We start from the raw sequence: 22,064 nt of genomic DNA, 5'->3' as shown, positions 1-22,064 counted from the left end.
AGGGGGGAACAGTTGTCTGGGTAGTGCTTTAAACAAATGTTATTGGCTATAACTCCCAAGAAATCTGTGGAGAGGTGCCAGTGCACACAAAGAGTAAATATTTTGTTGAAGTATTTTTCCCATAATTTTTCCATTTCTCCCGTACCCATGTTCCACACTTTAAAGCTCTGTTGGTTTTAGTTGTCAATAATTTAAAACTCTTACCTTTATTTTGGTCTGGTGCTGGAAGAGACCACCTGAAGAGCTCTCCAGGGCTGTGAGTACATTTAGGAGATTTTCTGTCTAGGTTTTTATGGAGCTCTCTACAATAAATTTAGGCATTTCTCATCTGAGTTGATTTTTTTGTCTCCCTCGACTTTACAGTTTCCTATATGTATTTGTCATTTCTACCTGTGAAATGTTCTCCATGAATTTATTATTTGCTTCTCACTTCAGACATTTCATATTCAGAGATTCTGGCTTTGAAGCATATACTGCGCAAAAAAAAAAAAAAAAAGGAACTCACTTATGTTAGCAATCTTATCCATAATTCTTAAGTCCATGTTTCCCCTTTCTAAGCCAAATTCTTTTAACCTTTTTCTGTAAATTAGATTCTTCAGGCTTGGTATCACCACTGACTGTGAGGCAAGAACTCTTCCTTTGATGGATAGGTTTGGAAAGTGCTGAATGAGCAGTCTAATTGATATTCTCTTTCTCTCTCTTCTCCCCTTTTCTGCAAATTCCATATAATAAATCTGCTGTATAAACATCCTCACAGATGGTGATATTAAATATCATATGATGTCCTGACAGTGAGATTTGGATGCTTTTCCTTGCTAGATCTAATAATGTTATGTCACTTGTGTATATCAGAGGCATGTCAGATCAGCAAAATGTTGGTTGTCCTGTGACAGCCGTTGTAGCCACCCTTCCAGTAAGATCCAAGATATTGACAGAAAGGCTCCCAGGAGAGGAGCTAATGAGCAGGAATAATCCTGAAATTATAAGGTGGCCACTGCCTCTGGAGCCAGCATCAGGAGAGGCTTGGTAGAACCTCACCTCTCTTGCAAAGAGGGGCACGATATACTGATTGGTAAAACTGTCAACAGACAAGTTTAGAACAGCCTGCAATAGCATGCAGAGAGGAAAGAAAAGAGAAATTCAATTTCAGATGGATGTCCATGAATCAGGAATCACCTTAGGAGAGCTGGAATTTCCCACTTCTTGCTGTAGGTTATGTGCCTGAGGGTTCACTTTGTCCAGAGAGAAAATTGATCACATCTTCAAAAGAAAAGAAAAGAAATGCTTCCAACAAACAAGTATTTTATCAGGAAGGTATGGCCATTTCAGAACCATTAAAGTCAGCTGCTCTTCTCTAAGTAAGAGCTGCAGCAAAATAGTGAGAGTCAATTTGTCACTTTTCAGCAAGTTCTGAGCCAGAATCCATGACCGATCTCTTATTCTGTATGATATTGTTTATATATCATGTTAAAGTCTCCAGCTCTGGACTCCAGATTAGATTATGAATGATCTCCTCCTTTTATTCCAAAACAATGAGGTACTGAATCTATATTTGAAATCATATAATTAGGCAGCTGTGATTTTTTATTTTCCTTATATGGACAGATCCTGTCTTTTATTAGATAGCCTTAATATAACTTACAGTTGCTAGTCTTACATATGTTCACATGATTTTTCTCTCTCTCATACTACCTTAGACCTTCCTTCCCTTTGCAACTCAGAAGTTTTTATATAATTTCTTTCTCGCCCTTCTGACACAATAAAACCTGAGTATTTTAGTTTCTCAACAGCTCTGCATTTCTGCAGCTATTGTCTTTGTTCCTAAACTCTTTACCAAACTTCTCTGTCGCTCCTCCCCTGCTGATTCATTACTAATTTCAGTACAGATAAACTATTCTTCCTACCAGCTTTTAACTACATTTCTAGGTTGGCTTTTCCTCCTCTTTATACAGAGCCAACTTGTGTTGGGCGTGTAAGAAATACATAATAGGTATGGGGGTGTATGCACTATATATACATTAGTGGGGCATCTCATTTTCCTGAATATAGCTGACAAATAAAAAAATCACTTTTTACTTGTAGCATCAGGGAACAGATTGCTTATTATGAAATATAATCAGTATGTGAAGGCATATTTTTTACAAATTGTGTTTTCTGGCTTCAGTTTGTTTGTATGCATTTAAAATTTTGTTTCCAGCAAACTTCACCCGTGCAAATTGGTAATTTCTAAGAAGAAAAATGTCAGTTTTGCTCAAAAGTATGCCTCTTCACAGAACAGAGAATATTTCAGAGGATTGAATGTGGCCAAAAAGAATCAGAATGGAATATTCTGCATTCATATATAACATATGCTATGTATAGTCTGGATACCCAGCTAAGGCCTTTAACGCGATTCTTACATTTCTCATATGTATAAATTTTCAAGTGGACTTTTTTCTCTGCTGATGGACTGTTGAATGTCTTATTACTGGGTTCTTTCTAGCTAGTGCTTGGCATATATTTCAGTTATTCTCTGCCAGTAAACTGAAGTTGGCAAAAAAAGCCCTGTTCTTCTCAATGAGTTCTATATTGCCATTAACCTTTACAAGTTCAAGTGATATTTACAGGATGAACATGGACATGAGCACACTTCACTGTTTTGGGTTCACAATCCTGCCTAGTTTCTGTGTGCAAATTAGTTGTATAAAGATGGAAATGTGGGTATTTTGGAATGAAAATATTCTGACTTGTATGTGGCAGTGTAAGAATTGCATGTGGAATTCACACATGCTGCTCATGAACGTTTGTTGGGCTGAACTGTATTCCTTGATAAGCTAAAAATCAGATTTAACATGCCTCTATTTTGAAGGTATACGTACAGATGAATTTTCAGAATAAAATGTGCTGATTACACATTTGGAAAGCCTGAATTTTGTAAATTAGATCTCTGGAGATTTGCATGAAGGAGCTCTTGCTAACACAAATGAGGAACACCAGCCTGGTACGGGGGTTTTGCTCTCCGAGTTCCTGCACAATGCTTAGACGTAGCCTCTCATATTATACAAGCAATTAGAAAAATTGAAATCATTTGAGTTTCAGTTCCAGACAGAATTTTTGGCAACAGTGCTTGTGGATTCTGCATTTAAGGCAATGAGAGAAAGAATGACTGAAAGCGCCAAGGCCAGGAGCTGTAAGAGGTGACAGGAGTCACCTTTAAATTGCTATCCCAAACTTCCCATTAAACTAAAGAGGCCAAAAGCCCTTGGTAGCCAAAAATCCCAAAGCCCTGATATTTGTTGCAGTGACTTGGGATTGGATCTGGCTCACCTGCTTTTTACAGTAAAGTGAATTATATCTCATTTCTGCAGTCAGGTGTGACAGAGCATCTGTAGCTGTCACCCTCATCCCCTGGCAGGTTGGTTTGCTTCTGCTTTGAAGCAGTTAGTCCAAGTGGGGCTGTAGGAATGCTGCTCCCCTCCTCCAAACATTAGGGCAAAAGTGTAAATGGGTGATCTGCCTGGGTATGAGAAGAAGATGATTGAGCACAGTCATCAGAAGATCCTGGGGCAGCAGCTGCAGTTCTTCAGGTGGGAGAGGTGGGTCTCTCAGTGGTGATGGAGCTTCTAAGTTTGTGGCTGGTACGGTCTTGGTAAGAAAAAATCTAATAGTAATAATTCTGTTCAATAGAACTACTTCTGTTCAATAGCAATACTTCAGGTCTACCTACCTACCAGATCTCAGAAGGTCTGGTTCTTGTTTGAGGAGATAACCTGTAGTTTTTGATCCAGTTTCAGATTTTTGCCTTAGATGTTGGCTTGCCTGCTGAGGCTGGGGTCCTGCTGCTGGATTATCTAGAACCACCCCCCCCAAAAAGGACTTAGATCCCAATAACATGGAAATTAATAGAAGTGAAGGGATTTTCCCTGTGCTTGCTGCTGAGCAGCGTGCAGCTTGGAACAAGAGGGGCTCCTGGAGAAGCAGCATGCCCATCATCTTTGGGACATTGCTGGCTCCATGCTGAGCAGGTGCCCCTGAACTACTCCACCACCCATTTCTGTGGGGATCTGGAGAGGGTGCACATCCTGATTATTTGGGTTAGGCCAGGAAAATCAGTTTGTTGCATTGGTGATGGCACAGGATTTCTGTAGCAGTTTGGGAGCACAGGAAGCAAAGAGAGAGACAGCCATTTTATTTTAGGCTTATGCTATACATTGAGATTCATTATACAATTTTCCCCTAAATTAATACAAAAATAGTAAAAATAGGTTAAAAAAAGCCTAAATGAAAACCCCTGACATCTTGCAAGCCATTTATTTGATGCACAGATTAAGACTTCTTGGAGCTTAAATAATCTAGAATTGTTTATGCTGATTTTTTTTTTTTTTGTTTTTCCCAAAAATTAAAAAAAGGTAATGACTTGCAGAATGCCAACGACATCAGAACAATTTGTGCCTGAGAAGCGGCTGCCCCAGGCAGGCGCACGTGATGCTGAGGTGCCCTCTCTCCAGGCAGGAAGCTGTGCCAGGACAACAGGGCAAGGGGTGGCATGTCAGGGCATGCCACTCTGCTCCAACCCATGCACCATGGACAGGAATTTGTGTTCAAATCCCCTCCTGTGATACTTTTGCCGTATCTTTCTCAAAAAAACCCCAACCAAACAAGAAGTTCGCCACTGCACTTTCCTGGCAGTGGATGGGTTTCACAAGGGCTTCCTGGGGGCTCGTCCCCCCCATAATTTGGAGCTAAAGCTTCTCCCTGTTCTCTAATAAGATTGGGGAGGGGGGATAAGGTTGCCCCCCCACTGCACTGAGCTGGGGTCATGGGGGTGCCCTGCAGCGATGGTGTAGTGCCTGGCCGTGGGTGGAAGATGCTTCCTACCTTCAGGAAGGGGAAGGGGCTCTCTCCCCTCCCTGCCTCCTTCTCATCAGACTTGTGTGTACCCCAGAAAGGATTACTTATTTCACAACATTTATAAGAAAATAAATTACAAGTACTTTTAGTGATATATGTAGGGATAAAGCTATGGAAGAAATACTTTGTCCCTACATAGCTAATTGTACAATCTGATTTTTATGGATCAGGGTTTTAACATGTGCAAAGGCAGGGGAGGTAAGGGCTCTGGGTAATTCTTTCTAACCAAGAGCTTCCAGAAAGTGGTTTCCTAGAGGGCCTGTGCATTACCACGCAAGCTCTGCTTCAGCAAAACCTGCCAGCAGTGCTGCCACAGCGTGGGAATCGTGAGGAGCTGTTCCTGCCCGGGAGCTGGAGCTCTCTGCAGGCTGCTCACCCCGGGAACCCCTGGGCAGGGCTGTGGGATGGGGACAAGGGAAATGGCACCACCACAGCCCCTGGTCTGGCATCCCCAGTGCCCACACAGGGGCCGTCCCTGCCCCTCCCACACTCCCGTCCTGCTGACAGTTCCCAACCATGCAGAGGAGCTACTGTAACTGAGTCCACAGCAAACCCGGAGCTGGCTCCTGTTAACTCGGCTTCCCTTCCCTGCGTCTCCCTGAACGTGCTATCTGCTTCCAAAGTTAACAAATAGGAAAAACCACCACTTTGCTAAGATTTGAAGTCACCAGGTCTTCTCGCACAACCCCCTTGCTTTGCTGGCTCTGTTTTTCAGAGAAGCCAGTCTTCCTTCTGGACTCCCCTGATCTCCGCCCAGTCATGCCACCACTTTGTTTTGTTTTCCCTTTGAATAAAAATAAAGGTGTTGACTGAGGTGGGATTTCATGGCTCGCAGGAGGACAGTCAGCCTAGAAAAAAGCATTTAAAAGTACACCTTTCAATTTACAGTACATGTTTTACCTGAATTCAGTGCTGGCTCAGAAGGTTTCTGAGAGCAGATGTGAATCCTCTCGTGACTCAACATAACCTCAGGCCACTTTGGTACTGTATTCCCTCCAGGTTCATGCAGTTGACCATGGTAAGTGTATTTGCTTGTCTTTGGAAAAGAAGCTCTTTTTCTTTGACTGACAGGTTTTTCTCAACCTTTCCAGCCATAATTTTAATCTAACTAGAACATTTTCACATTTCTGCTTTGGGCAGAAAATTCTGCCTTCATCAATTAATTTTTATGACATAGTTATTCCAGCTATACCACATTTTCTTTCTTTATTTTTTTCTCCAGTTAGAGTAATTGTAAATTGAAAGTGGACTTGCGCTAACACAACATCAGAAGTTATATAACAAGAAAACTGGATTGATCTTGAGGGCCATATGCACATAGGTTGGCTCTTTTTCCTCATGCTTACCCTGTAGTAAAAATATACTGTACACCATACCTTACTGTATGGGAATTTTAATGTTTGTAGAAGGTATATGTGCTCAGTGAGCCATAGTCCTACATAGTCTTATTAGCCTTAGCTAAAACTTTCACTGTTAGATTTTAGTCAGTGCCTGACAGTGTATAATACTGTATTCTACTCACTGAATTTATAAAAAATTTGATCCTCTATATTGCAAACAAAACCACAGTGATACCTGGGCTAAAATGCCACTTAAGAATATGACAAAAATCTGCTTAAGCCTAGGTAGTCTTCCAAAATGGAGGTTCACCAGTAAGGGTAAAATCTTATGCACAGTTCGACACTGGGAGTGCTTTGGACTGAGAACAGAGCACTGCATCTGCACCAGGCGCAGTCGGCGCAGGGAGGTCCACTGACTTTGGTGAAGATAATTGCTCCAGAGGAAAAAGTTGAAGGGGAGGAAGGCCAAAGTGGCTTAGCATAGTCTGAAACCTTGAGAACATGGTTCATGTTGAGGTATTCAAGCTACCTGTAGACAAGGAGCATTTGGTGCATCCCTCAGACACAACAGGATTCAGGCAGAAGTCTCATGGACCTGGGCTGAGTGCACCTTGGACACTTCCATGGCTGTGATGCCATGATGATTTTTTGCCTTTTCTTTTATACCCCTGTTATACCTTTTACAACTTCTGTATTCTTAGTGCTTTTTGCCTACATTCTTAGACTTGTTTGTCAAGCTGGGAGACTAAACATTTTAGAAGCTTCATAGTTAGAGATCAGTGTGCCCCAGACCCCAAGGTCCTCTCCAGAACACATTCTGTAAACCAAGATAGAACCATCCAGGGGGAGGCTCCTTGGGGAGGGGGGCTCATTCGAGCCTCTCATTGGGGAATCTTTGATAGATATGCTAATTAGTAAAACCTATAATGTTATACCAGATCTTTTGGGGGTGTGCATTTTGGTGCACTTGACCTAGATGTGTGCACCTAAGGATCCTTAAAATAAATACCAAAGTAAAATCCCTTTTCCCCTTCTAACCGTGTTTGACTCTTGATTTTAAGACCAGGAAAAGGCACCAGCTGTACCTTGCCAACCCTGGAGGTGGGGAATGGAATGGCAGCTTGATGTGAAGCACAGTGAAAAATGTATGTAAGGTGGTTTCGGCTCTGTTCCGGGTTCTCTCTCTTTTGGGGATGCTCCAGTCTCCTGCCTGTCCTATCCCTGTGTGGAGAGGAGCACAGTTCCTCTTCTCTAACCCAGTCTTGGGTGGCTGGCAGGAGTTACTGGTTACTGGTTACTGGTTACTGGTTACTGGAGAGGGTAACATGGCACTGGGGGAGAACTGCTGGGAGAGGAATCTGCCCTTAAAAAGACTTTTAGGAATGGGCTGAACAAACATCCTTCAGAAATTATTTACATGTTGTTGAGTCTGCCCTGGGGGCAAGGGTGTGGACTGCATGACTTCTCACCCTGCCTTCTGTGGACACCCAAGCCTCTTCTGCAGCACTTTGTCACAGGACTGCCTCCACATCCTTTTTCTGACAGGTTTGGAGATAGAGAAGTAATTTTATCCCTGGTTTTATCACCTTTCTTGAAGATCTCTGAAGGCCTCACATGGTGAGATTTAATAAGAGATCTGTGAAACTGCAATCTTGTCTTTGGACATCTTTTTAAAGATGCTCCTGTCTATGCACTGCAATTAGATGTGAGGAGATTTATGGTAACTATCTTGGTGTCTGGTGTCTGCAAGTGATAGCATGAGGGATAGCAGAGGTGTAAAATCAGTGTTTGCCATGTATTCCTCTCTGCAGTGTACAAACAACCTCTTTGACACATGTCCCATTTCCAAGTGTCCCACAGGTCAGTAGATTACTGCAGAGGAATTGCAATTCCTCTGTAACTCTCAGCTAATTTGCTAATGCCCTCAGAAGTTTAAAAGCCACTGCAGCTGCCTGTTGAACAGCCTGGGGACAGGGTGACTATTATTTAAACAACATACTGATGATCGCAGAAAATCTACAGTGAAGTATATTTAAGGAATAATTTTTGGCTGGAAAACATAACCCCAAGCCTGAGTCTAAAGAAAACAGGGGAAACAGATCTTTTTCCTAGCCTTACATTCATCTGGCTGTCTTCAAGGTGTCCGCCTGTGCTCTGCCAAGGCTGAAGTTGTTGTTACAGCTTCCCAGCTGCTACCGAAGCAACTGTTGTTTACTTAAGCAAAGAGCCTGTGCATTCCTGGACACAGCTTCCTTTCTTCTGGTCAGGGAAGGGACTTATCCAGGGGAAAGTAAATGTTGCCAGCTGCACTGCTGACTTGTTTTGCTAGTGAGAATGTAACATTTTGCTTCAGGGCAAAATATCTGGTTATCTTATTTTCTGCTAGGAAGGATGCTTTAGAAGTATCTCTTGGCTTGAAAATTAATATTCAGTAGGTGGCATTTGCAGGTTTTGCACATGGCATTTGGGGGTCACTGGGATTTGGATGCTAAAGAGATGTTTCATGGAATGAAGCACACCCTGGGTTTGTGACCACAGATGTCCTAGTGACTGTACAGGTACTACAGGCAGCCTCCTGAGCCACAGTGCTCCCAGTGCTCCAAGCCCCATGGCTCTTGCCATATCCCTTCCCCTCCAGATACTGGCACTGAAGCAAACTTTTTGCCATGTGCTGAAAACTTTTCAAGTACTCTTAGTTTCCAGATGAGCTGCAAAAGGGAGTCCGGTTGGAATACATTCATTTTGCACCACAAAGCAACAGTCCATATGAAACCACCCGACACACCAGCCAGCTTCCTGCTACTGGGTTTTCACAGGCAATGTATGGTCAGAAAACTCTCAGCAAAACCTACAGAATTGGCTTACACATCCCCACTAGGGTTCAACTGCATGATAAAACCTTACAGTAATGAGCCTGTTGGGTTTATGGGTGGAGGGGGTGGAGGAGGGAAGAGATGCTGCTTTATCTGTATTACTCCACATCACAGATGCTGACAGAATTATTGATTTAGAACTCACGGCTCCAAAAAGACCCAGTAATGTAATATTTTTAAGTTGGTTTTTTTTTCCCCTCTCAGATGTGATGTTTTCAATAGGCTCCTTAGATATGGGCTCTTTGGGGACGTTGTTAAACTTGCTGCTACTAAACCACAGTCCCAACCTTCGGTTTGTTCCACACAACTCTCCCTGTCTACTGTCTCCTGGAAGAGCCCATAGCTGCAAGGTCTATTGCTTTACAGGTACTCTAGGACGATCGAGGGATTAAGTTATACATTATGTAAAACTACCCTCTAATCCTCTTAGTGTGCATTACCAGTGAATGGCCTGAAATAGGCTCTCACTAAAAGAGCCCTAACATTCACTTTCTTGATGACATTTTAGTATCTGAGGTTTGTATCATGGATTTTGGTGCTGAAATATTCAGTACACCATCTTCTGTCTGCTGCTAGATCCACTCACGTGTCTTAGTAGAGTGCTAACAAAATTACAGTTGGTAAAGCAGATTACATGTTTAACTAGTAGCGAGACATGTATAAAATAGAATTATATATTTTCTAGAGTGACAGAGTCACATGGATTTTTTTGTTCCTTTTTTTTGTTCTTTTTTGTTTTTATAAGAAAAAGAAACAGCTATAAAACCATGATTAAAAATGTTACAAGGGATGATCTCCATTTTAAAATAATGATACTTTTAGGAAAAAAAATGTGATTCATAACATAAAAGTGTTTGGAAAGCACTTGGTTGCTGTGTACTGCCTTCTTTCCCAGTACAGTTTGCTATCTTTTATATAGTCTTGCATAAATGTTTAGATTAGGGGAGAAAAGAAAAATTAAATGTGATGGCAAAGACTTATAAGAGCTGACTCACTGACTTGAGTTATTGCTGTGCAGAAAGTTTGTAAAGCCTTTACATCCAGCGAACATTTAGTGCTACTTCAGCCTTGACAGTTGACCTTTCAACATGATTTGGTTTAGCCACAATAATTGCAGCATCTGCAGTACAGGCGATGCAGACGACTGCTTAAGAACCCAACTTCTTCCATTAGATCTTACTTCATGCATCTACAATTTAACCTCTCTTTGCATGAGTGTGCAAATTCTCTCATATAATCTGTTACAGGAACTGAGCAAGGTACAATACCCTGGCTCTTTTTTTTTTTTTAATTTATTTTTAATTTCTCCCATAATTTTGAATATTCCTGGATTTAGCTTAGAGAAGGGAGGGGAAAACCTCCAATCTCCTTCCTCTCCCCACACACTTAGTCAGTACTGGTTTCTTTTTGTTTCCTCAGTAAGACCTAGTGTAAAAAAGCAGCCAACAAATCAAGTTAGACTGTTGTAATTTGGTCGACCACTCGGGTGCTATCCATATCCACCATTTCAACACACTCTATTTCCTCACGGTTTTCAGGATTCTTCTTCTCTTTCCTCTTCTTCTTGGAGGGTGGCAGGAAAGTCAGTATCACAGGTAAAATGGCAAAGCAGTGAAAGAAGGTGACTAATGCTATTAAAAACAAGCACCTGAACAGTGTACGGGTCAGATTTGAAGGCACAGCTGCAAGAGGAATCAGACCAACAATATAGCAGAGGTAGCTCTGCAAAATAGCTACCCCATGCACTTCCAGGGCATTTTTCACCCATTTAGTTCTTGTGAACTCTTTGCCCAGGACAAAGGTTGATAACAGTGGAGCACAGTTGTCAATTGTATAATTAATTCCGTAAATTAAGCACAACACAGAAATACAATCTAGTTCCACTTTCCACAAGGTCATAAAACCTATAACTCCAAATTCAACCGAGGCAACAGTTAGAGTGAGCCAGACATTGATCAGAGAGTCTGCCACCAGGAATGCAGAGAAGAAGAGCAGAAATAAAGCACTAATGCAGGAGTTTTGTAAGGGGGCTCCCACTGAAGAGGCATAACGATCCATGTACACAAATGATGGATTGAAAACGATGAATTTCACCTTGGAGGTGAGAGAGAGCTTCCTCAGGGTCTCCAGGAGGTCGTAAAGTTCTTCCCTCTTGGTTTCCATTGTCTTGGCCACCAAGAACATCCTGGAGGCCACAACATCAACTTCATTGTTGTATTTCTTGGAAAAGATGATATCCTCTGAAAAATGGGCAAACTGAGGGGTCTTCAGGAAGGAGTTCCTCAACATATCAGTGAAATTCTTCTTGGGCAATCCAGTAGATATGTTGAGTTTCCTAAGGTAATTTAAGTAGCTCTCGAACCAAGATATCCTCACAAAGCCCTTGGTATACTCCAACACATCCTCCTGGACACTGGTGTTCCAGTACTCGATCGACTCGTAGATGTAGAACCCAATGACCGGGCTGTAGTTACTGAAATACTTCTGCTGGGCAGTTGTGTACTCAATGGTCCGAGTCGCAGTCGCTACGATGTTGCTCAGGTCTGACCCCTCACTGACCTGCAGGTAGCCCATTAAGGCAAAGGAAATATAAACAAGGTAAAAGAGAACTACAAAAGGCTTGACGTAAGTGTTTGTTATCCAGTCACAATAATAGCGTTTCAGGAACCACACCAAAAGATGACTCTCGTAAGTGTTTGTTTCCTCTGAATCATCCGTGTCCTCACTGAATTTGGCTGTCAGAAGAAACCTATACCATGCAGGCTTCTCTTGCAATACCTCTGGCTTTGGTACCTTTCTGCAGAAGATACTATGCTGGTAGTTGTTTTCTATGTAGCCAGTAAACACCAGGCTGGAACCATAAAAGGAGAGTACATAGAGGTAGTTGAAGAAAATTGCAATACAGGAATTGCAGCAGAAAATCCTGGCTGCTTCAATGTTAGTGAAGGGACTGGCACCTATTCCAAAAGTGACCAGGTACATGGCAGTGGTGAGAGAAAACGAGAGCATGGAGTCTGCAAATACAGCTGCAGTCCTCTCTTTAACGTGTTGGTCTTCTCTAGTTTTTCTCCAGGAGGACAACATTTCAAAAGTCCCATACAACCCATGACCTACAACAGAGAACAAAGCGAGTGTTTAAAGTACAAATCCTGAATTACATGGAAAAATGTAAAGTGGACATGCTAAAAGGCTCAAAGGAGACACAGCTGGATGCTACCAGTGCTTGAAGGAAACGTTCTGCAGAAGAGAGAAATTATTATGGAGGTATAAACCACAGAAGTCTGTTTGCTACCTGCCTAGCAAACCTTACTGCCAGTGCTTGAGGTGAGTTCTGCACCGCTGGCACAGGATTCATGGGTTAAAGCAAAAGGATTTTTTTACTCTGCTTGGCTGTTTTGTTTCATTATTTCCAAGTGCCTGTGATGAAAGATGCTTTCAGATTAGTTTTTCCTGGTGATGGTATCTTGACCTGTGGTGAAAACAAAGATATATGACCTTGAAGTGCCTATTCTGGAACCAGAGAATTAGTTGGCTGCTTTGCAGAAAATCTGTAAAAAATGAAAATTCCATATAAGCTGAAAATTATCAATTAAATCAGTTACCGATTTCTCTAATTCCTGGACAAACTTTCCATCAGGAAAAAGAAATCCTAGAAATGAAACAAACAAATAAAAGCACAAATAAATTTTAGAGAAGGAGAGTGGTAAAACTGATATGGAGCTGCTTAAGGCATTGGTCTTCTTTATATATCTAAGATCTTTTAAAACCAAATACAGCCCTATTTTTCTTGGCAATGCCTACATTTTGTGATGTATTTAATTGACTCTTAAAATGGATATACCATTCATGAAAGGAGAAGAAAACCTGTTGACTTAAAATCCTGTGTTTAACCCCCAAGTGCACGTAAATCAGGAAAAGTACATGCTTTTAACTTAATCCCTGGTTGGTCATCTTCCTCTTACAGTTTCTATGTTGTGAAGATGTGTTTGGAGGACACAGACCTCTGCTCTCTCGTAGTGAACCTGAGCTGGGAATGCAGCCATTGACCAAATACCAGGTGAGAGAGGCTTAAGTAAATGTAGGTTGATGATTTACACAGACATAAACAGACTATAATCTTTGTATCACTCCTAAAATGTGAGATGGTAATATTTTCTCATAATAATTCATTATAACGTTCATCTTTACTAAAGAGATCCTTTCCATCTAATCCCAGCCTCTTTTCTGCCTTTTAATTCCTCCTCCTCCTTATTCTTTTGCTGATTTTGCTGTCACTTGTGTACTTCTCTGGTCTGCTCTTGGATTATCTCCAGAAATTCCCAAAAGCCAGTCCACTGTGTTTTGCTCTTACCCATCTTCCCTGATAGTATTAGATAAAATGATCAGTGCTAAATTAGCTGCTGATAACACTGAAGTGCAATCACTGGACTTTTGAAGCTCATGCTCCAGTCAGGAAGGTCAAGGTAATTCACAGATCTCTCTTAGAATTTCAGGCTGTCTGCAGAGTACCAAAGTTGCTGTATCAGCTCTGTTCTCTCCACCTGTAGACAATTATCACTTTTGCTACAAGGGCTATAAATACCAGTCAAGAAACCTCAAGCAAATGAAGTGTTTTGAAGAACTGGAACACCACAAGATATATTAGGAATGTTAGAACTAGATGATCTTGAAGGTCCCTTCCAGCCCAAACTATTCTATCATTCTATGAGTCTATAATCATGTTTATTCTTAAATGCCTCATACAGGCTAAGTATTTAACTTGACAAAATAACCCTTTTGTGGCCAGCACCTTTAACTGTAGGGGCAGTTGTAGCTGATTCACTCCACCCTTCCTGAAATCTGTATTTTGACAGATGGCAGAGCTGGTCACTCTGCTATGCTGAAAAAAACAGCTATGGAGTATTTTATAAAGAAATCACAATACAGAGCTCACAAGATGAGACAATAGGACAGCTGGTGTATGTCCTTATCACCTGGTATTTAGTGTAACAAAGTCCATACTCTCATGTGTATCAGATATTTTACCTAGAGTCATGGTATGCACCTCAAATGTCCAATCTGTAGCAGTATTACAGACCTGGCTTTGGCATTCATCTTAATTTTCCCCAACAATGTTTTACAGCTGCTTTCAGAGGCCAGGTCAAGACTGTCAATTTGATAACTAGCACTGTGCCCCCTCTTAAAGCTAATGGGGAATACTGGAATTCCCCAGACATAAAAAGCACAATCAGTGACAGGCACCCCGTTGCTAATTATGCTTCAAATAGTTATGTTCTAGGCTCAGTAGGGAAAGCTATTAAGCTTGCTTTCAGTGTGTTCTTTGTAAAGACAGACTGACCTTTATTTAAATGTAACTGATCACTTGCCAAAGCAGGGAGTGAGAGGTTTAATCCATTTATGGCTCCCATGAGTCCTGCAGACAGGCTCGTCTGTGAATTTCACATGGCATCATACGCATTAGCGTTGAGTGAGCAAAACAGAATAAAATGAGGTCATTGAATATTACAAATTACTTCCATTATGAGCTTTAGCTATAGCATGTTTTTGTAAAAAAAAAAATCAGTGCTAATAGGCTCTTGCCTAAAAATACTCAAATAGCCATATTAATTTGGAAACCCTTTGACTCTGCAATGAGAGAAGGAAATTAGAGCTAGTTAAATATGATGCTGAACATGCCGTTTTAACAGGTATAAGATTTTGGATAACGCCTGATAATACGACTTCTGATGCCACATTCTTTCTTTAAGCAGGAAAGAGAAAACCACAATTTGCTCTTACATAATCTTCAAGACTACCCTAAAATGGAATCTGATTTAGAGAGCTGCTCAACTAAATGCATGAAGAGGCGTCACCACATGTGCTCCACAAAGCCAAGAGAAAAATATTTGGATACTCTCCTATTTTAGGATAGGTTCCTTTTGTTGTTTGCTACACAATCTGTGCACTAGGAACTGGTATTTTCCTTCAGTTGTACAGTTTGTGATTTCTCTGTCCATTTATATGATAGCTACGGAATTATCATTTACCTTTAAGAGGACATGCCTAAATGACAAAGTTGCACACTTTTTGCACCAGTGGCACTCCTGACCTGATCCAGTTTAGTCTGAGAAAAAAATTAGGCCCAAACTCAAGCACAAATTAGCTTGGCAGTCAAAAGATTAGCTGTATTTAGCTGGGATGGGATTTACCTAACCTAATTTACCTCTCTAAATACTGACTGTAAACACAACTTGGGTAACAGTCTTCAACACAGTAACTCGCAGATGTTCATATAAGTCTAGCCCACAAAGATTAGGGCAGATATCTCCATGGAAGCATTCTTTCACTTCTATGTCATTTCAGAGTTTTCATTTTTTTTTACATCCCTAATCAATTTGCACCAATTAACTCTATTTCTCTCGCTATCTACTCTAGGTAATATTAATGAGATGAAGGAAATTTTTTCCTTGTAAATAAATTGTGTAATTGTTTCAACTGATTTTCCCTTTTTAATAGAGATTTAGCCACAAATCTGTAATCATTTAGAGCAACTTGTTCATTATTCACGGTCATTCAGTAAATAATAAATATGAATTCAAACAGCTAATGGGCTACTGGAGATTTTTTCCTGCTGACATTTGCTGTTATGATTCACTGGGCATGCCCTACAGTCAGGCTGTACAATCATGAGCTTACAAGAAGTACACAGAAAAATGGGATTTTTTTAAAGAAAAAGAGGTTCAGGGTCAAAGCAAAATGTTAAAGGGATAGGAGAATGGTATTGGACAAAATGGGGATAAAACTTTTTTTCTTATTCTCTTTTTCTGCTACTTTGCATTTAGGAGATACTCCTACCATGTGTTGGAGGACTGAGAACAGGACTTTAATAGCCAAAGAAAATGAAGAAGATAATTACTGTTAATGCTGAGGAGCTCACAGGTTTTTCAGCCTACGGTGGGCTACATTTAATTTTAGAACCTGATAATAATAATAATAATAATAATACCAATAAACCAAATAAATTACGCCTAGCTTAAACACAGCACTTTTATGAGCAGCCTGAAAATGCTATTTAAAAAGTTTCATTTGCCTCCTTCAGAAACAAGTCTTGCAATTACATATGCTCTGCAAAATCAATGCAGAGCATAGATGAGAAAAAAAAGCACTTGTAGGAAGCTGTGAAAACTAAAGCAAAATTTTCTGTTCCTTAAAATTATCGAATAATTTACCTCATTTTTAAATACTACTAATGTGCAGGCACTGAAACTGTTCTTTTTAGTACCATTTTCAAACCCCAAAAAAGAAATGCATCCTTTCCCCTGTTAAGTGGTTGCTCAAGCAAGGGGCCTTTATGAATTGGCACTGGCAGCCCAGGCTTAGTGCTGGCTCTGCTCCTGACTGGCAAACAGTGAAACTGAAGCAGAGAGAGATGAAGGGATTTAAGCAGCCCCAGAGCCTGTGAGAGGGCAGGGAAGTGACCTTCAGGTCACTGGAGTCACAAATCAGTTCTCTTATTTGCTTGGTTTAATTGCCTACCTGGAATAAGGGCTGCTGCCTGCTTTTATAAAAAGACTGAGGGGTATGTTCAATTTTGCTCTAAAATCATGTGAAGTTTTGATCTTATCATGATAAGATGAGGCTTGGATATCCAAAAAGACTTAGTCTGTCAGAGAAATTAAGGGGAATGACTGAGGTTTTTGGTTCTTCTTTTTGCATCATTCTTCTTAACTATCTATGAAAGTTGAGAATAATAGTACACTGTGGGTCTCATCTGGTTTGTCCTTATTATTTTGAAGGTTGTATGTTTCTGCATGTGTTTGATGCTTGAGTAAAATCTCTCTGAATAAAACACCACTTACACGTTGTGAAGTTCCAGTCTTCTGTGTGGAAGGCTGCATTTCAGGGGTAATGGATTTTATCAATCCCATTTTAATGCAGAGGCACACAAAACACTAACAACAACAGATCTGCCCCTCAGTGAGGCTGAGTGCTGCACCAGGATGTATGGTGCCCATTAACTGCCACAATTAACACCAATAAAGCAACAAATTGTTTTCCAGAGGGGGCAGACTTCACTAGAGGCAAAGCTGGGCTATGGGGTTTCTCCCTCTGTAGGCATTACTTCCCTTCTCCTACAGAAGTTCTCTGTTCCCACATGGCTACTAATTCACCTGTTATAGTCTACACTGGACTAAAAGAATGGTGGGGATTAGAAAGTAGCCTTTTTTTTTTTTTGAAGGTTACTTTTTAAACGAAATCTTTTCCTGATGCTGATGGCAAAAAAGACCATCTGAAATGGGTAATGACTCATGGTAGGATATATAGGAGCCTTGTAAACTGGGGGGGGGGTGAAAATTTGAAGTGGAAGCATGGTCTGATGGAATTTCTGAGGTTAAGTATGGATTTTGATTTAAGGTTTTTGCTTGCACTGTAATGGCTGCATCCTTGTAACACTATCAGTTCAGCTGGACCAATGTTGTCCCACTCAGGTTGATTTAAGCCTGAAATCACCCCACTGAATTGGAGCACTTGTCTGTAAGAGGAATTTAGTGTGCTGTGAGAAAGGGTGTGAATGTACAGAGGGCAAATGATGTTGCACCAGCTTTCTTTGTGGGTATCTGTGAAGCACAGCCTGATTCACATTCAAAGTGGAGTGAAATATCATCTGCAGAGACAAACAGCAGATGAATTAACATGAAATAGCTAGGATGCTGTAAATTCATATCCCAGCTTGCTGCAAATGCAGGCAAGGTCTCAAGAACTGCTCTTGTGCAAAAATAGTACAGAGGAGATCAGAAACATATCGCAGGAATTGCCCTTTCCAAAACGGTACCTGCAATAACATATGATATAATGAAGGTGCAATGAATTTTCCTAGCTGACAGTATTAAAAATAACAATGTACACTGCTCAACTCTAGGACTGCTTTCCACAGTAATGTCAACAAAGAGACTGAGATAATTTCCCCCTGCTGACTTATTTTTTTCCAGCTAGATCAGTGATCTCATCAGCTCCCATCTTCTGACAAGCCAAGTGAAACCGCTAATCCGGACTCCCTTTGTCACAGGAGTTGTAATCAACCAGTTGTTGACTAAATACCTGGCCTGCCTCATGTGGCCTCTCCCAGCAGGCACGATTTCAGCTCGGAACATATAGCAGGCTCAAACTGCTACCAAATATGACAGGCAGAGCAAGAATATTTGCATCCAGCTGAAGCAAACATTTGGCTCCATACTCTGTTCTCACTAAAATAATAAAATACTACAGCTAAATGAGATCCTTCAGCATGCAGACAGAATCAGCACCAAGCCTAATTTATACAACACTTTTCACTGAGTGGATAAGAGTTTACTGGCAAGGGTGGAGCTGACCAGCTATACTATCATTAGCATGCTGTTGGAACAAACTGTGGGTTACCCTAAGCAATGTCCAACTTTGTCCTCCATAAATGGTGCTGCAATACCCCAGTTTTGCTGCGTGAATGTCAGACCTGAAGGAGGGTGTGTAATGCTGAACATCCCACAGTGCAGACTTGTCTGTCCCAAACATTTGTGCTGAGCTGAGAAAACACACTGTAAATCCTACTCGCTTTTCCTACACTTGCCTGTTTGTGGGAGCCCAGTTCACAGTGTAGAGTAAAATCCTAGAGGGTACTAACATCCTGTAAGGTACTCATCTAAACAACTGTGTTTCCAGGCAGCAGTGTTCAGCTCAGGGGAATTGTGACTAGGGGACTGCAGGCTGTGGACAGTTAAATAGTCTTAAATGCTTCCTCTCTCTTTGGCAAAGTGATTGAAGTCCCAGCCACACAAGCGCAGCCTGACCTCATTTTATACCTCCAAGCACAGGCTCAAAGGCCAAGTAAGCCTGAATGCTATGTGCAGGCATGGTACATGGATTCAGGACACGTGAAGAGCAACATGGGAGGGGATGTACTGGTATAAGAATAGGCTGTACATATTGCTGTGCTTTATTTACCTCCTGTCACATAGACTCTACATGTACTGTAACTGAATTACAGGTATGACAACATACCTCAAAAACATGATGACAATCCTGTTGGGTAGATTCAGTATTTTCAATTATTGTTTTAAAGGCTACTAAATTTTACTCATATATCACCTAAGATGTACTATGGCTGCAGGTACTAACACCTGACTTGGGATCTTCCCAAGAAAGAAACATACTGAAATTAGGTAGGTGAGCCTGTTAGGCATCTAGGCATGAAACCATTTGATCACTCTCTGGTTTTGCTTTACATTTGATTATTAACCATTAACCCTCAAGTGTCAGGCTGATCTCTCTATATATATTATAACAGCAATGGCCATCCCAGTCAGAAAGCCCCAGGCATGCCCAAGTATTCCTGAACTTACTACCAGCATCAAAAACACAGTATCTTGGTGCATTCACACCAGATTAAAATCTGCCTCAGTCTCTGGAGAGAGAGTTGTGTTTTGTGCTGTATCTACTTGGCAACAAAGTAAGAGAAACTAAAATGTTTAATAATATGCTCTCAGAATCTGCTGTGTTTCACAGCTGTGGGCGGCTGTGCCCACAGAAACACACCGTGAAGAGAAAGTGTCCCCGTGCAGCACACCCTGGCTTGGTTGGTGTGCGCAGAGAAGACGCCTTCAACTGGTGCTCAGTGCTTCATGCTGGGAGACCACAATGGTATTTTCAGTCGTAGATCCTGCTGAAAGACTCTCCGGGCCATTAAGCCTGTACTCAAATTGCTTAATGCACAGTCAGGAAGATGGGGTGTGTCTGGAAATCCAGCACAAATTTGATGCCTCATTTAGGCCTTGTGCAGCACTCCCAAGCACAAAAGGGGGGCAGGTTCCTCACAAGACTCGTACAGATCTGCTGCACCGGAGTAATTTAGATCCCAGTCTTCTGGCAATGAATGTCTGCCATATCCTACATTTTTTAACTGAGCTTTTGGAAATGGAGCACCCAATCAACTCTCTGTTCTCCTGTGAAACTCTGTTTTGGTCAGGCATAGCCCTTTTGGACCAATATTAAGAAGTACACATTTGCACAAAGTGGGCACGGACAAAAAGAAATCACCCCCTCGGTCTCACCCTAAATTGTGGAGATGCAGTCAGCAATGCTTGGGGTACATGGTGCACCCCAACTATAAACTCTCCAGTAGTATTTTTTATTGTGGCAAACAAACAACGAGCCAATGTTTTAGAAAATGGTACAAGTCACAAGCTAATTTTAAAACCATGATCTATGTATTACTATTGAAATGAAAATCATTCCACATATAAATCTCTAGCTTTGAAGAAATACAAACACAATACACAAGACACACATAAACATTCTGTAATTTTTCTACCTATACAAGGGGAAAAGAAACAAAGAGCATGAGAAGTATTTTAATTAAGTAGAATTCTACAATGCCTTGGTATTCATAATCCTAGACTTCACCACAATCCCTAATCAGCAATGCTGGTAACAAGGTTCACCACTTTTTATTTTTGGAATATGTGTATTTTAAAGCTATTCACTAAGAAAAAAATCTTACTACTTAATACTGCATTTTCAAATTATTTTTTTAAAGCATACCAAATTCTGTTTAAATTAACAGCCTCCTATTACAATGATTATACATGCAATTCAGCACTTACGTGGTTAATCCTGAATAGTCCCATTGATTTCAAGAAAATAAAATTATTGATTTAGGTTTTGGGAGAATTATGGATGTTTTTATTGTATCATCCTTTTTTACTTTTGAAACAATGTAATATTTGAGATTTTGTTGTTACAGTGATAGCAAGAATGTCAGATAAACACATTTTAAAAACAGAGATACATTTGAGAGGAAACTTGAGTGGCTCTTGTATTTTGATAAGCAAACTAACTTATAGTTCAAAATATACTTTTATATATAAAGAGAACATTTAATTCCACTTAAAAATCAGCAAAGGCTTGTTTTGGCATTTAAATAGCATGCTGTCAGCTCTGTTTAAACGTGTCACTTGCTTTCCTCTGTTTTCACAAAAGACCTGGCAAAAGTTAAAAGTCATATTTCTTTCAGTGCAACAGAAGGAGCTGCGTGTTATCAAAATTTGGTTTTAGCTGCTGGAATATTTATGTCTGCATGGCTTGCTCATCTACTGACACCCCAGACCTTGTGCAGATCTGAACCGAAAGCATTTGAGCCAAACCTGTGCTGTATGTGCAAATCTGTGCTTCTGGAGCAAGCACCAGGGGAGCACCTGACTCTGGCCTCCAAAGGGTCTCCCTGCCCCAAAGTCCTTCCAGGAATGCCTCTTCATCCTCTTTAGCTCAGACACATCAGAAAATCCCCCAGGAAGCAGAGTGCCCTGCGTAAGGTGTTATTTGAAGAGACAGGGAGAAAGCCGTGTGGAGGACGACCGGGGGTCTGCTCGCCACTGCTGCTGGCATGGGGTGCAGACCCCAGGGTGTGTGGGGAGCCAGGACCACCCTGTGCACCAGGGGAGCTGTACAGGATGGGAGAGTGCCATGCCAGGGCAGTAAAGGAATGACAGATGTGGCTGGCAAGATGAATTTCCCCGTGGAGCATGTACCTCAAGCCTCACTAGCTGAGGACGTGGTCAGATGTGGAGTTAGTATGTTAAGAAACCCAGGCTCATCTCATACATGACATGCTATAACTTGGATCAGCAGACAAAATTGAAAACTGATTTTCATCATTAAGTGATTTTTGGACAGATTTTATGCTTGCTGTATAAAAGAAGCACTTAAAAGTGAGAGCCTCCTGCAACCACCTGTGCAAGGTTAATGTTTACCATGTTACAGAACAGCCAAGTAACATACAGCAAACCTCCTGGAGATGGAGTAAGACATAGTGGGTACATCTGGGGCAAACACATTTTAAATCTGCTTTAAATTTCTAAGGCCACAAGCTAAAATATCCTTTGCTTCTAGGAGTGTTGACCCAGTGCAATATGGGCCAGTGGAATATGGATTTGTTTACCACACTTCAAGT

General features: G+C 41.1%; 1 protein-coding gene and 1 long non-coding RNA gene across 2 annotated transcripts in view; one reads left to right on the top strand and one right to left on the bottom strand.

The window, feature by feature from the left end:
* Positions 1-15,752, top strand: part of LOC120409968 — an 88,630-nt gene extending 72,878 nt beyond the window's left edge. The window contains exons 3-5 of the long non-coding RNA XR_005601857.1: positions 12,166-12,427; positions 13,068-13,160; positions 14,854-15,752. This is a non-coding gene — a long non-coding RNA (uncharacterized LOC120409968). The remainder of the gene's footprint in view (positions 1-12,165; positions 12,428-13,067; positions 13,161-14,853) is intronic.
* Positions 7,563-22,064, bottom strand: part of PTCHD1 (patched domain containing 1) — a 35,918-nt gene continuing 21,416 nt past the window's right edge. The window contains exon 3 of the mRNA XM_010394719.4: positions 7,563-12,213. Within this exon, the coding sequence (XP_010393021.2) occupies positions 10,559-12,213 (1,655 nt within the window). The 3' untranslated portion in view covers positions 7,563-10,558. The remainder of the gene's footprint in view (positions 12,214-22,064) is intronic.

This window comes from Corvus cornix, chromosome 1 (assembly GCF_000738735.6).
Source record: "Corvus cornix cornix isolate S_Up_H32 chromosome 1, ASM73873v5, whole genome shotgun sequence".
Classification (NCBI taxonomy): Eukaryota; Metazoa; Chordata; class Aves; order Passeriformes; family Corvidae; genus Corvus; species Corvus cornix.
This window is presented reverse-complemented; position numbering and strand designations above follow the sequence as displayed.